This window comes from Myotis nattereri (genome assembly GCF_964212035.1).
Source record: "Myotis nattereri genome assembly, chromosome: 14".
NCBI classification, from domain to species: Eukaryota; Metazoa; Chordata; class Mammalia; order Chiroptera; family Vespertilionidae; genus Myotis; species Myotis nattereri.
In genome coordinates, this window is record NC_138089.1 from 40,641,973 (window position 1) to 40,664,821 (window position 22,849).

The window sequence follows — 22,849 nt, forward strand, 5'->3', positions numbered from 1 at the left end:
GGGTGAGGCTTAAGATTTCACATTTCTAGTAAGTGCCCAGTTGAGGCTGATGTTGCTGGACCAGGACCACACTCCCAGTGACAAAGTGATGAAGCACATTTGTTTATATTTATTTCTGTGTTTGTTTATTGGAATGAAGAAAGCGAGGTATCCTTATACACATATGCAACTTAGTGCTTTTTTGACTATGCTTTCAGCACCAAAGTTCCAGCTTTGAGCTTTGCTCTGTTACAAAGTTTCCTTCTAATCTTTGCCTATTAAACAATGAAAGCTAGCAATGTGACCATTTGGAGCATGCCACTAGGTAATGCTTAAGTTGTAAGAACTATGAGAATCTCTCTGCACACTTTTCATCTGTTTTTGGTTTTTGGTGGTGTTGTTTTTTAATAAGGTTAGAAATTCCTCAAATCCAAGCAACCTCCTAAATTTTGGCAGAGGACACACTGAGTACTTTAGCTTGCAGCCAGTGCCATTAATCTGATAAAGATGCCATCATACTTGGAAATGATACAATTAGATCCCTGAAATCAGAATAACGTGCAAAGATCATTTAAATACTTTAGTCATAGACATATTCTACCTGCCTGAATAAAATAGTCTCAAGAGATGGCTATGCTCAATATCACCCGGGTACTGATGTTGTCTTTGTTGGACCTATGGGCATAGGAATTCAGAAGCCATGAGGGCAACTCATAAAAGAAGAAAAGTTCAGGTTTATATCCTGCCCTCTGCAAGAACATGAGGCCTAGAGGACTCACATTTGCCCATCTTCTTCGACTGCCGAGTCTGTTTCTACAAGTACTTCCGAACAACACAAGACTTGGTTTAAAAGACAGCCAGTATCAGAGGCACTTTTCAGAAATCACGATTCGGACCACTCCTGGTCTCAAAACCTGTGTCAGTGGCAGAGAACCATGGGGGTACAGGTTTCTCTTTGATGCCAAGTTAGTGCCTATCTGTGACTCCTTTGGTTTGAATGGCTGCAGAGGTCTGCCATGTGGAGAGTTCTTAGACTGGCTGCTGAGATGGTTTTGTTTTGAAGTACTTGAGGCTGCAGGATCTGGCTGCAGGGAGAGAGTGACCTGAATCTACCTAGTCCTCCAGAGCATAATTCACAACCCTAGGTTACATAAACGGTGCACGGTGTCATAGAAGAAAAAGGGCACAACCTGAGTTTCAATTGAATTAAAAATCTGTCAGGCCCGTATTAAAATTAAAAAAACACTCAAACAAACATGAAGATACAACACCACAACATACAAAATTCCCAGGGGATTTTTAAGTTAAATGTGAGTTTTCCAAACGATATGGAGCTTACTTTTATGCCTACAGGCCCCATGGAAAACACATGTATTGGCTTTAGCCAGTAGAAGGAATGTTCCAGTGGGAGCATTTATTGTAATGAAGGAATTCTTACCATTTGCAACAGCATGGATGGAACTGGAGAGCATTATGCTAAGTGAAATAAGCCAGTCGGTGAAAGAAAAATACCACAAGATCTCACTCATTTATGGATAATAAAGACCATTATAAACTGAGTAACAAAAATAGATACAGAGGCAGAGCAGCATTAAACAGACTGTCAAACTACAGAAGGAAGGCTGGAGAGGGTTGGCAGGGGGGGGGGGGGGGCTAAGAGATCAACCAAAGGATTTGTATGCATGCATATAAGCATAACCAATGGACACAAGACACTGGGGGGGGGGGAGGCTGAGGGAAGGTCAATGGGGGGGGGGGGGAAGGAGACAAATGTACTACTTGTTGTAATATTTTAAGCAATAAAAAAAAATCAGACAAAAATAATACATGAGGAGATAGGAAACAGGTATTTTGAGGAGATAGGAAACAGCAGCTACATTTTCTTGCCTCTTGCATGCCTCGAGTGGGCAAAATATTTTGGGACCAAAAAAGTTGCTGTCATATTTTTGAAATAATTGACTTTCTGTGGGAAATGAGAAAGTGACATAGAAATTGCTGAGAGACCCAGACTGGTCTAGGAGCTGCCATCAATGAGCTTTTAATAAATAATCTACATAGAGAAAAATCTGTGACTGGGCTCTTTGTAGGATAGAAGAGATAAAAATATTTCTCTAGCTCTAACCCATTGCTTCGAGAACAAGTCACTTCTTTACAGAAAAAAAAAAAAAATGCATGTTGTAGTAAGCGTACTCTGTCACACAGACCTGGTTTTAATTCCAAGCTTCAGACCTTGGGCAGGAGACTGAAGTTGTCTAGGTCTCAGTTCTCTCATCTGAAGAGTAGGGGCAAGTACAAGGATGTAAGGCAGCGGTTCTCAACCTGTGGGTCGCGACCCCTTTGGGGGTCAAACCACCCTTTCACAGGGGTCGCCTAAGGCCATCGGAAAACACATATATAATTACATATTGTTTTTGTGATGAATCACCATGCTTTAATTATGTTCAGTTTGTAACAATGACATTGGGGGTCACCACAACATGAGGAACTGTATGAAAGGGTCGCGGCGTTAGGAAGGTTGAGAACCACTGAATTGTAAGGGGTAAGCAATGGACCGATATTTGTTTCTCCTCTTCTCAGTGTTTTTCCTTTCTATACCTTTGTATTCCAGCCCTTATTCCCTTTGTTGCCTGGGAAGTCAACAGCGACTAGGACATCTCCATTTGAAAGAGGAAATGCCCTATATGAGGAAGTCAGACCAACTGACCTGGGACTCCACCAACCCTGAGATTCCCTCTGCTAATCTCTGAAAACTTTCTGTCCAGAAAGCTTTGAGAGAAATAAGCTGCCTACTAGTAAAATGTAAACACACTTAGATCGTGCTGTTTATTGGCACTTCAAAACTGAATATACCTAGAAACAAGTAGAGAAAGGCTGTGCGGCTGTGCGGCATTTAGATGCATATCACATATGCATAATTGATTCCTTAAAAGGTTAAATACCCTTAGCATATGTATGGATAGTGATACACCCATGATGAGCTCATAATCATTATGGCAGTGGCTTTGTTTTGCATAATTCTAAAGTAAATGTCATGTTTCTTCTTTGGAGATTCCAGGACTGGTATTCAGCAAAGCGTGTGTTTGCAAGCAGATAGCTGGGTAAGAGGAGCTACTCATTCCCAGGCTGGAGGACTAATCATGTAGCTAGTACACCAAGCTTTAAAAGGCGCCAGCCACTGCCACTAATTTCTCTTTGGAATTGAAATGCGATTGCATATCGAGGACAAGTGCTAAATATAAACAGAAACGGCCAAATACATGACTTTTTTTTAGCTTTGTTTTTGCAGCATATTTGCAGGAAGAATTAACCACCCAAACACACTATAATCCTTCATTAAAACATGCAGATCAGGCAATTTGGTGAATCCTTTAGAAGCTTTTTTTTTTTTCAGAAGCTTAGTGTACCTCTAAAGGAATGGTCTTACATTCATAAACAATTATAAAGATGCTAAGAAAATTAATAAAAGAATCAAGTCACTCAAAATATGCAGAATGAGAGACCATAGTATATGCCATAATAAGCAGAAAAAAATAGGTAATATATAGCATGAGGATAGGTATGTAAGTGGTAAAGACTATATAAATGGGAAGAATTATTACAAATATTCAAGTTATGGGTTCTTCATTGGGGAAGGAGGCAAATACAATTTATATGGTACACGCAGGGGTTTTTGCTGTAGGAGTGTTCCATGTATGCTTATTGTTGTTTTTAAATACTATTATAAAATATTTTTATATATGTTATATTTCCTAATTTTTTTAAATGATGAAAGCAAAATAATAAATCAAGGTGAAGAGAAAGTACAAATTAAGTTATTTAAAAAAACAATATAATATAGTTTAAAAAGTAAATATGTTTATCTCAAGCTGATGGATGTATCTTCATATTATACTTTTTAAAGATTTAAATATATGACATGTGCAAGGCTCAACTAAAGCATAAGTCCCTAGAAGGGTTGAAGTATAAGTAGATGGATGAGAAAAGGTATATCAGATAAATACTAACAAAAGATAACTATTGTAGCTATTTGAACAATGGGAAAACTGGACTGTAGGACAAAATGTAATGTTATTTATTCTCTTTGTCTCCAATTCCTCTTTCTCCATTTATCCTCCAAGCCTACTCCATCCAGGCATCTGCTCCAACCTCCCAGGACTTTTGATAAATCATCTCCGACTATTTTTTGTCCTATTATTAGCTAACTATTTCCAAAACCTAAGATCTTTAATCTTTCAACTCTGGTAGGACATATTATCTATGTACCATTAATTTGGTAATCATCATATGCTATAGTTTAGTGTTATTGATATTCATGCATTTCTTTAATTAAAATATAATGTCCGAGAGCTAGAGGCTATACCTTATTTATTTTTTAACACCTCCTGTCACCTCACCCTAGGACCTGCCATATGGTAGAACCATGTCACCTGGCACATACTAGAAAGTCAATAAACATGTCAGCAGTCGACTGAAAAATGGCTTCTGAAAGCGCATTAAAAGCTCTTTCGAGATGTTTGAGTACTTTGCCAATGCTATGCATTTGCATTTTCTAAGCAATTTCTCAGCCAAAGTTTTAAAATGGAAGAAAGAGCAAGAGAGACTATGGTTAGAGAGTGACTAATCCAAAACTGTAAGGAGTTGGTGAGGCTGAGCGTCAACAGGAGGGCGCCCCCTTCTGGATCTAGTTGGGAACTCCCATATGTTCATGACTGATCTTTAAGAGTGGGGACTGCATGTAATAAACTTCTTGGCTCTCTGCACCTGGAACGAAGTCCAACATAGTACAAGTCAGTAAATACTTCTGCAAAGTGTGCAAGAATTAAACATTAGTCTGGGATTATTTAATTTGCTCCCATGGCTTCCAAACAACCTATTATTCCAGGTTTTCCACTGTGGATCTTTAGCTCTGGCTTCTCCCCACAGGGAAAGGGTGACTGGCACTTTAAGGAGAGAATGGTGGGGTGGGGTGGCGGAGGTGGAGTTGTAAAAGAGCCAGACCCTCCCATGTGGGATGCAAATGTCAACACCAGAATTTGTACTCTGGGTTTACTTTAGGGGCTGATTGGAGCAAAGCTGAATGGAGTGAATTTGATTTGGCCCACTGATGGTAGACTGAAGAAACACATGACAAATGTTTCAAAGGAAGCCCATGGAATTGATCTTCATTCAGTGCTTGTCCAGCTGGCCATCAAGAAGTAGCTGGAATTCCTCCTTTGTCATGACATACAAGACAGGGTGTCTGCTGTAAACCTCTTTTAAACATACTGGTTTTTTTGTTTGTTGTTTGTTTTTGTTTTTTTGAATAGGCAATACATAAAGCATATGTTTTAAAATTCAAAGGGTACATGGTAAAAAAATTAGTGTTCCTACTACCTTTGCCCAAAGTTGCTTTCTCTAGAGACATCTACAGTTACTGGTTACTTCACTTAATTTTAGCTACATAAGCATTTCATATTTGGGTACACATATATAGGTTTATATGTATTTATACTATATTTTTAGACAAATATTGAATCTTGATTTTTTAATTTATTATCTTCAAAATCTCAGTCGTGGTTATTGTCTGGGATATTGACAGTGATCAACATTTTTGTTCATGAGTGAATGAATGAATGAATGATTTAATAATAGCGTCTAATTCATTCTGAACCTAGAAGTTATCCACCAACATTTTATAAATGCTTTATCTTTTATCTTATCTCCATTATGCAGCTGTTTTGCCTATAAAAAATCATATGCATCCTTCAAAGTTCATCTTGCAAAAATTGGTTCTGCAGGAGGAACCTTCCCTGAATATTGGCTCTCAGTGTCTCTCCAGTTCTCTCTAAGCACTTAGCAATAGTCTACCACATTTTAGTGTCCTCTTATTCTCATTTGTTAGTATAATGGCCATGAAGATGTGAATAATATTCTTAATAATTGTTTTCATTGAGTGCTTATTTGTATCAAACACTTTGCTAAGCACATTATATGCATTATCTCCTTAATCTCTACAACACACCTATATAAAGTTAGTAACATCCTATCATCCTGTAGCATGCCTGCCAATGCCCTTCCAGTATCACCTTGACTCACCCTTTAGATCATGAGCAGACTGTTTCCTTATGCACCAGTGGTTTCCAGCATCTTGCTGCCCAAGTCATCTCTACAAAATGTGCTTAGCCCAAGTGGGTAGGTCAGAAGTGCCAACATACTGTCACCCCAGAAGTGACCTTTAACCAATAAAGTATAGATGTTGATGGATAAATACACCAGCTTTCTCTCCCCTCAGTGAAAAAATTTTAAGTTGTGTTCTAATCAGTCACTTCTGGGGTCCCTGTGTGATTGAGTCTCTCAGTTGCCCATAATAATAAAACCCTTTATTTTTATCTCACTCTTTATTACCCCCCCCCCTTCTTTTTCTCAATTTTCCATTTGTTCACTTTCTGGAATCGCCTACCAAATAAACTACTTCTACTCAAATCCTTGTCTCAGAGTCTGCTTCTGGAGATATTAAATCTAAGGAAGCTGAGGTTTAGAATAACTTTTCAAGTTCATATATACATCAAGTGGCAGATTCAGGATATGAACAAGAAGTCCTATTCAAAAGCACCATACCTTTTTTACTGCAGCGTAGTATTCCATTGTGTAGATGTACCACAGTTGTTTTTTTACCCACTTAGGCTGTTTCCAAATCTTAGCTATGGTAAATTGTGCTGCCATGAACATAGGGGTGCATATATCCTTTCTGATTGGTATTTCTAGTTTCTTGTGATATATTCCTAGAAGTGGGATCACTTGGTAAAATGGGAGTTCCATTTTTAGTTTTTTGAGGAAAAAAAGAAGGAATTCTTACCATTTGCAACAGCATGGGTGGAACTGGAGAGCATTATGCTAAGCGAAATAACCCAGTCAGAGAAAGATATATATCACATTATCTCACTCATTTGTGGAATATAATGAACAACATAACCTGATGAATGAAAACAGATCCAGAGACAGAAAAGCATCAATCAGACTGTCAAACCTCAAAGGGAAGGTGGGGGAGGGTGGGGTAAGGGGGAGAGATCAACCAAAGGACTTGTATGCATGCATATAAGCCTAACCAATGGACACAGACACCAGGGGGGTAGGGGCATGAGTGGGGGTTGGGGGGGGCAATAGGGGGATAAGGACACATATGTAATACCTTAATCAATAAAGAAAAAATAAAAAGCACCATACCTTCCTGCCAACTAGATAGTAAATGCCTCAAAGCAGGCCATGAGTACTGTGCTCCTGCCAACGGTATATTCAAAATGCAAGCCAAAGTCAGAACTTAATACATACTCTGCCAAGTCAACAACGTTCTATGTTTGTAGTCTCTTTTCCACCTCAGCACATCAGGACATGCATTTTAAGCACTGTTAGCTAAATACATGTGCTCATAATTTGTTACTGAAACTGATTTAAAGGAAAAAAATCTGTTTAGTTGCTGAGGGTCTTCTCATTGTTGTTTTACAGACAGCAACTTCATCCTCGCGAATGCCCAGGTGGCTAAGGGTTTCCCCATAGTCTACTGCTCTGATGGCTTTTGTGAGCTTGCTGGATTTGCCCGAACTGAAGTCATGCAGAAGAGTTGCAGCTGCAAATTCTTATTTGGGGTTGAAACCAATGAGCAACTGATGCTTCAGATAGACAAGTCACTGGAGGAGAAAACGGAATTCAAAGGAGAAATTATGTTCTACAAGAAGAATGGTGAGTTGGCTTTCTGTGGGGCTCATTGGACAGTGGTGAAAGGTCACCTTCTTTCAATTCAGTAATTGCTCCATAACTCCCATTAGGGCTTAATGGCATTTCACATAAATACTGTCTGTTCCAGAAGTTCCACAAATGACCTGGACAATGGTCTTGTTTTAGCCATTAGCAGCCCGAAAATTTAGCATGATAATTATAACTTCAATGTCAATATATGAACTAAACTGATAAGTGTCAAAATGAAGTATATGACTATTACATACCATTCTTAAAATATATAGTAGCTATACTAGTTGTTAGTATATTAACAGATGATCTTTTATCTAGAGATGGTTTTCCAAGTTTTATGCCTTTCTGAACCACAACTCAACCTCAGTCATTAAGGACAGAGACCCAAGTGTTTGGGTGGGAGAAAAGGAAGTGAATTTAAAGAACATCAGGATAAGGAATTTTCTCTTTCAGTTCCCCAGCCACAGAGCTTTTCTCACTACTCTCTTCAATTCTACAGACAAAAGAAGAGACACACATTGTCTCAGAGTGAAAGTAAATTTGCCTGAACTCTAAACTGCCACTGGGAAAATACTAAGTATTTTCGGGGGGCTAAAGTTTTATGATTCTCCTCTAAATGTAAGAGGATCTAGGGATGCTTATGGTATCATCAGTGCTTGAGTCTTATGTGAGAATCGATATTACCCTCTGGGCCCTGGTAGTTGGGAGTGAATCCAAAAGGCATTATGTTGGGGAAATGCTAAATAAAAATTAGAACAAATCATTGTTTTCCAGTTTTATCTCTTTCTTTAATAGGTTTCCTTAAGGCAAACATACACCCCTGAGTTTTAGCTGGGCACATGGCTGCCAAGCTAGAGAATATATTTCTCAACGTTCTTTGCATTTAGATTTGGCATATGACTAAGTTTGGGGCCCATGATATGTGAGAAGGAATTATCTATGCATCTTCTAGATAAACTCCATAAATAGTGAAATTTATTTCTATTTATTTCACTATTAGAATTTTATTTCACTATTAGAAATTTATTTCACTATTAGAATATCTAATTTCTCTGCTCCTTTCTCATGGTGCTATTGACTGAATTGTATCTTCTCCAAATTAACATATTGAAGCCCTAACCACCACCCTCCTCAATGTGACTATATGTGAAGATGGGGGCCTTTAAAAAGGTAGTTAAAATTAAATAAGGTTATAAGGGAGGGCCTTAATTCCTTATAAGAAAAGGAAGAGACATCAGGGATACCCACACTGAAGTCATATGAAAAGACAGTGAGAAGGCAGCTGTTTGCAAACCAAGGAGAGAGGCCTCAGGAGAAACCAATCCTGCTGGCACCTTGATCGCAGACTTCCAGCCTCCGGAACTGTGAGGAAATAAATGTCTGTTGTTTAAGCCAGCCAGACTGTGATACTTTGTTATGGCAGCCCTAGCAAACTAATACAAATGAGTCCGACTGTTAAAGTAAGGTTGGAAAGCCAGCTTCCACCATTGACAAGGACCTCATAGAGAAACACAGAACAGCAATATGGAAGGAACCTGCCTGTTCTTAGAGATCTACCTTATCTACCCCAGACAAAGACAAATCCATTTCTATCTTGTTTGAATCCCTATAATTTAGATTTTTTTGTTACAATATTCAAATTATACTCTAACTCAGAGTTTCTCAATGTCGGCACTATTGACTATTGACATGTGGGGCAGGTAGTTCTAAGTTGTGGGAGGCTGTCCTGCCCGTTGTAGATGATGAACAGCATCCCTGGCCACTATATTCATTAACACATTCTTTACAAGAGTTGATACATTTGGTAAATGGTAAAATGTTGGTGGTTGTTTAATTAATTGATTTTGGGAAACATTGGGCTACAGCCAGCAGAAATAGCCTAATTAAGGGAAAGAAAACAGCTTTCCTTGCCTTCAATGGAAAACTTCATTTGGGACACCAGAATGAGTATGTCTGTGAAGTCCTATAGTGAAGTAAACATTTTAAAATTGGTGTTCACAGGTTTTTGGTGGGGTTTTTTTTGTTTTGTTTTAATTGATTCAAGAAACTAGTAAATGATTCACAGCATCCCCGGCCACTATATCTTGCTCTAAATACCTAGTTTTGGGATCTTGGTCAGGAAGAGAAATAGGAGCCTGAACATGGCTATTTGTCCTTGAAGGACTTTCCTTGAGGATGTGAGTTTGGGATATACAGTAATCACGAAGTATTGGAGAGTGCCCTTCTGGAAGGAATAGGATATCCTGAGTCTTTGACACTAGGAACAGAGTTCAGACCAGGATGTTTTTCCCAGAATCACTAGGTGAGGCCTACATAGCAAATATGAGAAATTAAAAGGATTCCAGCTCTAATTATAGTATGATAATTGAAAAGAGGGACTGAGATAAGAGAAAATGGAGGCTGTCATGAGAATGCAGACTGGTAGGGAGTGATAAAGCCGCCATCTCGTAGAACAAAGGAGAAGGAATGTCCTTTGTCTGACATATCTGCTGACTGCAGACCTGTACAAGTAACCTTGTATAGGTCACTCCAAATCCAAGCGAGTGTCTTTGTTTTTAAGCCTCCTCAAAATATCCAAACATGGCACTTGAGAGAGGTTCAGGCCAAGAGGAGAATCTAGGCGGCAAGCCCAAAGGACAGAGATTTTAGAAGCCACGTAAGTAGAATATATCGAGAGTCAACACCTAAACAATTTCCTGAGACCCGTTTTTTATAAGATGCCTGCTGCCTTGGACCCCTTTGGGTGGAAATCATTAAAGGCACCAAGAAATAATAGGTTCTTTTTAAAAATTAGGTAATGATTAGGAAGACAAATAGTTTCACAGGTAAACATAATATGCAAACATTTCTTTGTCTAAAATGAAGATAGTAATATTTCACATTGTTATGTACAGCAGCTAATATTTTCCATTTATTGCTCTTCCTCTAGATCAGTGGTTCCGAACCTGTGGGTCGCGACCCCTTTGGGGGTCGAACGACCCTTTCACAGGGGTTGCCTAAGACCATCGGAAAACACATATATAATTACATATTGTTTTTGTGATTAATCACTATGCTTTAATTATGTTCAATTTGTAACAATGAAATTGGGGGTCACCACAACATGAGGAACTGTATTAAAGGGTCGCGGCATTAGGAAGGTTGAGAACCACTGCTCTTGATAGTGCAGTGTCTAATATACATCAGAAGTGAGTACCATTAAGATGCCTTTTCAAGCCGAAACCGGTTTGGCTCAGTGGATAGAGCGTCGGCCTGCGGACTGAAGGGTCCCAGGTTCGATTCCGGTCAAGGGCATGTACCTGTGTTGCGGGCACTTCCCCAGTGGGGGACGTGCAGGAGGCAGCTGATCGATGTTTCTCTCTCATCGATGTTTCTAACTCTCTATCTCTCTCCCTTCCTCTCTGTAAAAAATCAATAAAATATATATTTTTAAAAAAAAAAAGATGCCTTTTCAAAAAGCAGTCCCCTCCACTTCTGTTGGTATACAGGGTTGTTCTAGTCAAACAAAAATATGGTCACTCTAACTAAGGGTAACCATTTTATTAATTTTATATTTAACCTCTTATTTTCTTAATATAAGTAATACATATCTTTGTGGTTCCCTCCTTTTCTTACACATAGCATACTTTTCATACTATTCTGCATTGTGTATCCTGTAGGGTTGTGTACACATTACAGAACAATATATGCAGGAGATTTCTCATTCTTTTTAAAAGCTGTATAGAATTACATCGTGTGGATTTATGATGGTTGATTCAACCAATCTTCTATTAATGGATATTTGTGTTCCCTCTAGAATGTAGTCTGTTCTCTTTGCTCTTTTTGCTTCTCTCTGTTTTAAATATTCCTTTTGTTATTTAAAAGGTTTTGTGCATTTTTTCTAAAAATTTTATCTTTTACATGAGATGCCTACCTTTATATAATAAAGAGTGTCCCACTTTTTAAAGATTTTGTCATTTTCTACTCTAAGTAATGTTATAATCAGCCAGGAGCCACTCTCCCTTCTTCCCTTTCCCTCAACTAATTTAATGTTCTTTTAGTACCTGCTAGTATCTATCAGCACACTTGTTCTGTTTTCCTTATAGTCCCCCTTTGTTCGACTCTAACGTCTTTCACAGTTATATTTACATTGTCAAAGGAAATAACAATTACATATATTGAATATATTCCTTCACCACTTAATCATATTGCTACAGTTAAATATGCTTAAAGATCACCATATATTCCATCCTAAAGCTTCTCCAATTATTTCTTGGTTGTCTAAAGCTTGTTCTTGGAACCATCTCGGGAAGAGCTCATGGGAATTTTTTTCTGAGCTCTTTCACGTTAATAACAGTATGAATGTGGCCCTTTTACTTGTTGATCAATTTAGCTGAAAATTGATCATACTTTAAATAGATGAATTATGTTAGTCCTTTATGTAGTGGCATAGAGTATTGTTTTACCCTACAAATGCTGTTCATTAAGTAATTTCATGTTTGTCCTGGGTTTTCAATGAATTTATTTTATTTTATTTTATTTAAACCAATAGTTTTACTGTACTATATCTTATCTGTAAGGGGCTGGGTAGTAAATATTACATGTACTGCAGGCCATACAGTCTATGTCACAAGTACTCATTTCTGTTATTGTACTATGAAAGCAACCATAGAAAACATGTAAATGAGTGGATGTGGCTATGTTCCAATAAATCTTTACTGACAAAAATAGAAGGCAGGCTGGTTTGGCCTACAGACCTCAATTTACTGATACCTAATATAGAATATTTTTGGTCAGATATTTCCCCTGATACATGGTAGGCCCTATAGTATTTATGTTTAAGGCCCTTTTATTTTGGAAAATTTTTCTGGATTTTAATTATCATCATTGTTCTGTTTTATCCCTTTGGTTTCCTCTTTATGATCACCAATTATATGTACATTGGATCCTCTTTGCCTACCCTCTATTACCTATCACTTTCTCATTTTATTTCTTTTTCCAATTTTCACCTTGTGCAATCTGTTTTCTTTTCTTTTTGTGGTATCCATTCACACTTTTATTACTTCTCTTTAAGTCTCCAGTTCTTTATCCTCTATTTAAATTCTCTCCTGAGTTCAATTAATTCACAGAAGCAGAGAATAGAATGGTGGTTACGAAAAGTTGAGGGGGAGGGAAAAAGGAGAATTATTGCTCAATTGTATAAAATTTTAGTTATGCCAGATGAATACGTCAGAGAGATCTGCTGTACAACACAGTACCTGTAGTTATGGTATTGTTCACTACATACCTTTTTAATGCCTTATGGGGCTTTCCATGAAGTAAAACACTGGTTTCTAATTACCTAGATGTGGAACCTAACACACAGTGTTTTCTGGAAGGCTTTAATTTCCCACTGAATTGCCTAGAATAAAACAATAGTGTAGTGAGGGAAAATTGAACTTTTTCTTGTTCAGAATTTCACCATTTCAGAAAATCTTGTCACTGACTCATAGCACTTGTCAGGGAGACAGCACATCTGCACAGATTCTGTACTTGGAGCTGTTGTATTCACAGTGACTCTGAATATTGATCCAATGATCCAACTTCCCCATTATAGCTTCTATGGTAGTCCACACTCTCAGAGCATTTCATGTTGAGATGCATATTATTTAATGAGAAATTACTTCAATTTTATTTTTTGTTATATTATTGTTAATAATATAGAGTATTGTCTTTCTGAAAATGTGTGTAAGTAGCCAAGTTTTATAATTTTTCAGTTTTAAACAGAAAAGAGGAAAATACAAGTATTTGTTACAAAAGGGAATCTAGAGTCTGATAGGGTTGAGGGTTTCTTAACTCACAGACTCATTCCCATGTCACCTCCAAGTTTTGCCATTTATGTTTGTGTACCTCCTGAACTGTTGCTTACTTAATGCTTTTCTTTAAGTTGACTCAGTTTTAAAACTCAAATTGGAAGCAAAAGAAAAACAAAATCACTACTCTAAATGGATAATCAGGATCACTAGCCTCAAAGAGACGGTAACCATAAATAAATATGCAATAAAAACATTGTTGTTTAACTTTTATAAATTAAAAAAAGTAATCTATAAAATCTAAATAATAATAAATCTGACTATACTGTGCCAAGTAGCACATATATTATTTTCCCAATAACACCTTAAGGTATGAATTATCTCACATTTGCAGATGAGGAAACTGTGATGCAGAAAAATGATTTGAATACACGTCTATGTGTTATGTGATAGTCCTCAGCTTATCATTGACCTACCAATTTCCCCCTTGTTCATTTCTTTCCCCACTAATGTACTTCACATTTCTTTATTTTCCCATTTCTTTATTTAATTTTCTTATGACATAGAAAAAATGTCTAGAAAAATCAATGCTGAATCTGTTAGTTTTCTTTCTTTTTAAATGTAGTTAGATTTTCAACTTTCTATAATATATAACAACAAAAAACAATTTATAATTTACTGTTTGTTTGTTTAGGGAGAATGCCTCCTAAAGAAGATCCTTTGTTTACTCAGCTGCTAGTTGTATATTTAGATGCGAATCAAAGCTGAAATTGAATTGTTCCATAAATAAAAAGTTATGTAGGAGAGGTGGGGAGAAAGCTGGAGCTGGAAAGCCGAGGGGACTTCCCTTGGGCTGGGATGAGTGGGAGAAGAGGAGAGATTGGAAAATATATGAAGAGATGAGAGAAGGGGAGAGAGTGAGAGAGAAATGGGGAGACATCTGCTGGTATCTTACTCATGTCCCTCAAAATGTCCAGCTCATTTGATGTGCTAGCTGCATATTTTTGTTCCAATACACATTAAAACTAATACACAGATATTAAAGTGTAAGATATGCATATACACTACCTAAAATAATTTTAGTACAACCAGGAGTATGCATACCACTAATTGAGTAACACACTGTTTTCATTCCAGTGTACAAATAAACTTTTTGAATTAGGCATATTCATACTCAGTGTTACGAGGTCAGCTTATGATAAAAGACAAAAGAAAGCTGATTTCTCATGACCTTCCTTTGTTTTTACAATGAGCTGCTCATGGCAGATAGGGCTAGTATGAAACATTATTTTCCTCCTAACACTAAGTTTATATTTAAGATATTCTTAGTGAGTTCTATTACATTCAGTTATTCAATATGACTCTGCAGAAGATTTTCAGAATATTTGATTATGCCCTCTAGGTATTTTAGAACTGGAGCTCAATATAGAAAAAAGACAAAGCCTTAGGGCTGTAGAATGTCAAATTATTCTCAAAATTAACATTTAAAATGTACAGCAAAGTTGCCTCCTTATTTGACTGTTAGGAAATGCCATTGGAGCATTGAATATAGAATGACTTTATGTAAGATCCAAATTTTGGAGCAACGGATGTTGTGCCCATTCATGTAATAAGTGAACAATAAGAAAATGCCTTTTATTGCAAAGTATAGTGTCTAAATGAGTGTATTTTGTGGATGTTGGGGTTCACAGCATGGGTACCATTTGTAATCACCTTAGATTTTCACCACATCCGGAGAACAATGAAGCAAGCCAGCCAGAGACCTATTTCAACAAGAGCTAGAGAAACCAAGTTTAGGATTACAGAAAAGAAAACTTCTCTTAGGGCTGAGTGAGATCCTGGGAAAAAAGAAAGAGAATTCTGAGCAAAGTAAGATTATTTCCCCAACCAGTCCTCCCAAAGACTCAGAGCAGAGTCCAACAGAAAGACAATACAAAAGCAACTGCAATATTTTTCATAAAGATCTCCTTGGGCTATTGAGGCTGTCCAAGCCACAGCATCATGGGCATTAGCCTTGCCTGGTATGGTCCCTTGGGCAGGATCCAAATAAGGCTAAGTCCTCCATTCTTGGGAGCCCAGAGGACTAGATTGTGGAGAACTTTCCTCTAGATATTAGATGTATTTGTGAAGAGCCCAATGGGGACTTAGTTTCCTGAAAAGCTAGTGAAGGTGGGATCTTGGAAACTTTTATTTGTGGAATGGACATACCACATTCTTACAGGCATGTAGAATGAAGAAAGCACACACAGTTTACTAGTATTCCACTTATCTATTGCTGTGTGACAACTACCTCAAAACTTAGTGGCTTACAAGAGCAACCATTATATCTTAATAATAGTGCGGGTCAGGAACCAAGGCTGGCTTAGCCAAATGATTCTCCTTCCTTGTGGAGCCAGCGGAGGTTAGTGTTAGATGGGTTCAGATGAGAGACACACTGCTTTGGAGCATCTTGGATGGCTTCTCTCACATGTCTGGCATCTTGAAAGTCTGAATGAGTTGGGACAGTCCACTCAAGTGCCTACACATAACCTCTTCAGCATGGAGACTTCCAGGAAGTCTCGTCTTCCAGAGGCTGCAAGACCTTTAGTGACTTAGTTTAAAAAGTCACCTGGCATACCTTCATTTTGTGGTTGGAGAAGCCACAAGTCTGCCCAGATTCATGAGCAGAGGATCTAGACCCCCAACTCTTGATAGAATACGTACCATGTTTTACAACTAGCAATCTAGCTCCACATCTAGATTTGCAGAAACACATTTGTTGAGTCTGTGTGTCTATATGTGTAGCAAGGCACAAGAGAACATTTCATATTGATGCTTGTAAAATTTGCAGGTTTTATAATGTCTGAAAGGCTACCAAATAGAGACCATGCTGCCCACAGCAAAGTGTATTAGCAAACACGGGGTCAGATTTTTGTTGCTATTCTCAGCCTGATTCCTCTGAGGTCTTACTTGAGACTTTGCATGCCCCAAAATAGAAAGCATTTTATGATGCTTTTATGATTTGATGATGATTCCCCATATGTCCTTTCAGTCTTGATAGAAGATTAGTATTTTATATTTCCATCCTGTGTCTTTTGCATTCAAGAGATGAGGCTCAGAAATGCAAATACAGTGAACAGCTTCAAAGTGATTGTAGTAGAAAGGCAAAGGGCTCAGAGAGAATGTGCTCTGAAGACGACATGTGCAGCCTTCGGTGAGGAGCCTGCCTTGCAGTTTATCTTACCGCTTGTGTATATAGTCAAGCTTTGTACTTGTAAACCTAGGCAGCTTTCCTGGTCTACTCCCCATGTATCTGAGCAAGCTGCTCTAACAGAAAGCTTGTCCTTTTTCTGTGCACACGGTTACGGTTGCATTGTTTAATCAATGAGCTGAAATTTCACATGAGGCCATTTGTTGAAGTGCTCACCCAGGCTCTGCAGCCAGGATGATTGGAACAAAGTGAGCCAGATGTATAGAAGAGGCATTTGTGCATTCATCAGGAACTGCTTAGCTTTGCCTGTCCTGTTGAGATTGAGCAGTCACTGCCCCTACCTAACTAGATTGCTGCATACCTTCACTTCTTCAATGTCAGCCTTCCTGACTTAACACAGACAACTTCATGAAATAGCCACAGCTAGCAATTACTGAGTGTTCACTGCAGGCCAAGCTCTGTGCTCTGCCCTTTGCTTGTGTTGTTACTTCATTTAATCCTCCCATCAACCCTTTGAGGCAGATCTGTTAATGCCCCATTTTAGAGTTAAAGAAACTGATTCACAGAGAAGTTAAGTGGAAGGCTGGGATCCACGTGCTGGCCATCTATTCCTGACCCTTGTCCTCTTAAACACCAAGCCATGCTCATGGGCATGGCCAACCTGAGCCTCCTATCTAGGAAACCTGTGGCTCTGCCTTACCTGCCCCTCGTCTATGACAGTAGATAGATGGACTTCCCAGGGGCTATATATATACCCCTTGGGGAATAACTGGCAAACTAGCAAGGAAAGACCCCATAAAGGCAGTCATTTTTGTACCTGTGGCTGTTCATTATTCCATCTTTATTAGCCAGAAGTGAAATATAACCACAATGTTTGAGAATCTTTGAAGCTAAACAAGTTCCCTTTGGAATAAGGGAAGCTTATTATTTTAAATGTTCTCTCTCTATGGTGAGAAGAAATGATATTGAATATGGAGGATCAAGGCGTGGTGAAAGCTGTGCCCAGGCCAAGGACTAGCTCTGAATAGCTGCTATAGATAGAGCAATAGTTAGAGAGGCTTCATTAAGTCACCCTCATGAAGTGACTCTGCTTGTCTGAGCCTCAGCTTGATCTTCTTCATGGAAATACCACCTCAAAGATGTCTGATGAAGGACCGAACAAGACACCCATTGTACACAGACATTGTCAGGAAAAGCTACATAATTTGCAGGGCCCATGGCAAAGTGAAAATGCAGACCCCTTTGTTTAAGAAAAAAAAAAAAAAACACTACAAATTTCAAGACAGCAACAGCAGAGTCTTAAACCAAAGCCTGGAGCCCTTCTGAGTGTGTACTCTGTGTGACTACCCAGGTTGGATGTGCATCAGCCTGTTCCTGAACATTATAGCAATTTAATAAATACCCCCTTCCTCCCCTGACATGTTCCACCAATAAGAAGAACCTGTCTACTCCCATTTCCCAGTGTGCCAGACCCTCAGAACCTCACAGTTAGATGCCTGAATCCAGTGCCTGGTCCTGGGTGACTCTGAGCCTTGGTCTGTGGGCTGGTTGCTAGTTCCCTCTCACCTTACTAGGAAGCCATGCACATCTAACCATCTTCTAGAAGAGCCTATAAAGGTTCTGTGATGTCTTAGCTGAGAGCTCTATGTCTTTGTATAAGAATTACAAGATTAACACACACAAAAAAAATCACACCATTCTAGTCATGCTTAGAGTATACTCTCAACATGAATAATTATATAATTGACTAGTAATTATATAAAAATAGAGCTGTACTTTATTTCTCTCTGATGAGCTTTTACTCCATGACATCCACCAAATTTATACAATAACAGGTGCCAGACATTCAGGTCTCCAGGGCACCCACCTGAACCTGTTTGCTCTGATATAGAAAGCCATTCTTCCTGCCATGGCCCTAGTTTCAGACTCTCGTGATTCAAGGTCTGAGTTGCAACAATTCCACATACCCAGTCACCCCAGTTGTGCCCTCTCAAATCCCCCCTCCTCACTATCTCCAAAGCCATCTTTCCACAGTGCAAATCTGATCATGCTGCTCTTCTATGACAAAGCCTTCAGGGGCTCCTCGTTGCCTTTCAGGATAAATGCAAACTGTTGAGTCTGGCATTTAAAGCCACTCATGAGCTAGCTCATCTATAATCTATTCCTTTAAAATCATCCTTTCCCTTTCCACCCTTTTTCCCCTCTTCATTCCTCATTCACACTCTAGCACAGCGGTTCTCAACCTGTGGGTCGCGACCCCTTTGGCAGTCCAACGACCCTTTCATAGGGATTGCCTAACTGTGGTCGGCAAACCTTGGCTCGCAAGCCACCTGCAGCTCTTTGGCCCCTCGAGTGTGGCTCTTCCACCAAATACCACGTGTGGGCGCGCACGTATAGTGCGACTGAAACTTCATGGCCCATGCGCAGAAGTCGGTATTTTGTGGAAGAGCCAGTATTTTGTGGAAGAGCCACAGTCAAGGGGCCAAAGAGCCGAATGTGGCTCGCGAGCCGCAGTTTGCCGACCGCTTAGGCCCTAAGACCATCCCGCATATCAGATATTTATATTACGATTCATAACAGTAGCAACATTACAGTTATGAAGTAGCAACGAACATAATTTTATGGTTGGGTCACAACATGAGGAACTGTATTTAAAGGGCCAGAATGTTGAGAACCACAGTTCTAGCACATCCCCTGCTGCGGCCCATTTTATCATTTTTGTTTTTTACTATTCCGAGTTCTAACTTGTCTTGTGCCTTTCTAATTGATGTTCCCCCTGCTAGGAATGGTATGGCCCCTCCTCCCCCCACCCCCCATCCTCACATTAAGCTAATGCAATCATCAAGACTCAGTTCAAGCCTATCTCCTCTGTGACCTGTTTCGAGTCAGCTTTCTATTCTTAGTCATAGATACCATCCTGCAATGAACTGAATGTTCTTATCCCCCTAAAATTTCTATGTTGAAACCCCAATCCCAGTTTGTGAAGTATTTGGTGGGGTATTTGGGAGGTAATTAGGTCACATGGATAGAGCCCTTGTGCGTAGGATTAGTGCCTTTATAAGAGGCCAGGGAGCCAGCTTTCTTTCTTTCCATGATGTGAGGAAATAATGCAGAGTCAGCAGTCAACATCTCAGAGGAGGCTCCTCACCAGACCAGGCTGGCACCCTCATCTTGGACCTCCATCCTTGAGAGCTGTAAGAAATAAATTTCCTGTTGTTTATAAGTCAATCAACCTATGGTAGCAATGGAATCGAAAACAACAAGAATCATTTTGTTCGGTATTTGTGCACCCTCAATTCATGAACTATTGCCAGTTTTGTGCTGTAAACTTTATCTTTTATGTATCCCCATAAATAAAAAAGTCTAGCGGCACTTTAGGATACATTTTCTTTGTTCGAAGCTTAGTCTGGCTTCACCCATTATTTCAAATCAGTTAAACCTGAAAAGGAGTGAAAATTAAGTGAGTTATCAGCTGTTGTTCTAGAAGCCCAAACCAACTAAGACATACTTTCAACCTTCTCTTTATACATCTATCTCCTCCATGAGATTATGCCTGGTTGAGGGTGCACGTTCAGGTGCCATATTAATCTAGGTATCTGCAGTGCCTAAAACAAGCCCTTGGTACAAAATACTTCCTGACTGTTGAATGAGTAAAAATGTTTGTCTTGTTTCAAATGAAGCTCAGTCATATTGGAATAGGCTTGAGGCTCTGTGCGAGTCTATTTCTACATTCTCCTATAAACTCATTTTGCTCTTCTGTTTCAACTCCACGATTAGCTCTCCTTCCGAGTTTCCCCAGACCTCTGACCCCATTCACTTCATTTCTTTCTGTTTTTAGACATTGGTTTAATTACTAGAATATGTTTTTTTCTTTTCTACTTGGAGAATTCGTTTTAATTTTCTATCTTGCCCAGGTAGGGTGGCATTCTGGAGTTTTCTGGTAGCTTAATATATCAACATCTGTTAGATGGGAATTCCCCAGGTTATCCTGAGGTATATTAATTCCAGAATGCAGGATTCGGGTCTGGAGGATTTATTCATTGACATCCTTTGCTCTTAGTCCTTTCTAGCGCAGCTGCCTCTGGGAGGCTGAGCACAAAGGAGGTAAACAAATAAGGCAGGCAGGACAGGTGGGTGCCTCCCCAGAGCATGTAGGCAGGACACGGCAAGGGGAGCAGCTGGAGAGAGAGCACCTGGGAATGCAGACAACGCCAGCAACTTGCACACAACTCGGGAATCCTTGTGGGTGTTGGAGACAATGGGAACGTTCTGAACGCAAGCAAATAAGTTTTGTTGCTCTACCTAGAAGCTCTGGCATGTGAATATCTCTCAAAGCTGATAGAGCTTCTCAAGAAGTAGTCTAATCGTTGGCCTTTAACAACTTGGCAGGATGCTCAGATTTTCAGATGCATAATTGAGGACAGAAATGTAATACAGATCATCTTATCATAGAGAGTACTTTTTATCACCTTCAATGAAAAAAAGGTACAAGCTTTGTGTGTGTGAAGTCCTAGCTAAATCATTGACACGCTGTATATTTCCTTAGCTAAGTCATTTTTCCCTTCAATCTCTAATCCTGCCTGTAAGAGGCAGAGATAACATTTTTCTCTTAAAGCTGTTAAGGGGATCAGATAAAGAAAGTAAGTGATAGAAAATATAAAAACTACATAAATGTTTGCTGTCATGATTCTGAGTCTAGATTTGTTCCTACTAGGCAAAAAAAGCTCCCATCACTTATGAACTATGTGATTTAGGGCAATGTACTTCAACTTCCTGAGCCTCAATTTCCTCATCTGTAAGATGGTCATAATAAGTAATAACATCTTCTTCATAGGCTTAGAGGAAATGTTGCCTATAATGTGCTTTGCATGGTGCCTGGCACGTGGGCACTCAGTAAATGTTAGCTGTCATTCTTGCAACCAATAGCAATATTATTATAAAGTTGGAATTCATCTTAATATGTGATGTTTGGGCCAGGTACTCACTCTGCTTTGAATATGGGAGAGTGTAAGAGAAAATAAGGCATAGTTCTTGTTCTATTGACCTTTATTGTCTCCTGAGAAAGATATATCAAATAATCACATGAACCTGTTAGTAGTTGGCAGGAAAATTAAAGGCTGTTATGGAGGGAATAATGGGGGGAATCCAACCCAATCTCAGGTACAAGGAAGGCTTCATCAAGGTAGTGATGTTTGAGTTAAATTTTGAAGGGTAAGTAGAAGTTGGCAATGGGGAGGAAAGAATGAAAGCATTTTAGGCAAAGAGAACGTGCAAAGGTCCTACGAGAGACTGCCTCATTTGAGAAAAGGAGAGAAGGCCAAGTGTCAGGCAGCAAGGTATCTCATGGGAGCGGGGAAAGGTAGATAGGAGTTAGGTCACGTGGGCTTTATAGACAATGCTCAGTCTTTCGCCAGATAACTAAAGGCTCTCATTGTTCTAAGCAGGGAAGTCACATGATGAATATTTCATTTTACAAAGGTCACTTTTGCTGGTCGTCCACATAACTGATGCTGGTTACTCAGACAAGTGCTACTCAGAGTGTGATCTGAAGGCCAATAATATTGGTATCACCTGGAACTTGTAAGCAATGCAAATTAACAGATACCTCAGTGCAGACCTACTGAATCAGATCTTGAGGTGGAGCCTTGCAATCCCTGTTTTCACAAGCCTTCAGGGGATTCTGACCCAGGCGATAGTTTGAGAATCTCTGGCTTCGTCTAGGGCAGCGGTTCTCAACCTGTGGGTCACGACCCCTTTAGGGGTCGAACGACCCTTTCATAGGGGTCGCCTAAGACCATCAGAAAACACATATATAATTACATATTGTTTTTGTGACTAATCACTATGCTTTAATTATGTTCAATCTGTAACAATGAAAATACATCCTGCAGATCAGATATTTATATTACGATTCATAACAGTAGCAAAATTACAGTTATGAAGTAGCAACGAAAATAATTTTATGGTTGGAGGTCACCACAACATGAGGAACTGTATTAAAGGGTCATGGCATTAGGAAGGTTGAGAACCACTGGTCTAGGGTGTGGCCAATAAAGACAGCAGAGTGACTGAGCTGAAAACAGATTTCAGAGGATTAGCTACTGGAGTGGACAGGATTTGATCTCTTTGGTTTGGAGGATGAGAAGGAAGAAAGTGTCAAGAATGACTAAAATGTGCATCATTC

General features: G+C 39.1%; 1 protein-coding gene across 1 annotated transcript in view; it reads left to right on the forward strand.

The window, feature by feature from the left end:
- KCNH8 (potassium voltage-gated channel subfamily H member 8) overlaps window positions 1-22,849 on the forward strand; it is a 276,310-nt gene that overhangs the window by 91,626 nt on the left and 161,835 nt on the right. Inside the window, exon 2 of the mRNA XM_081106039.1 lies at window positions 7,462-7,695. Within this exon, the coding sequence (XP_080962165.1) occupies window positions 7,462-7,695 (234 nt within the window). The remainder of the gene's footprint in view (window positions 1-7,461; window positions 7,696-22,849) is intronic.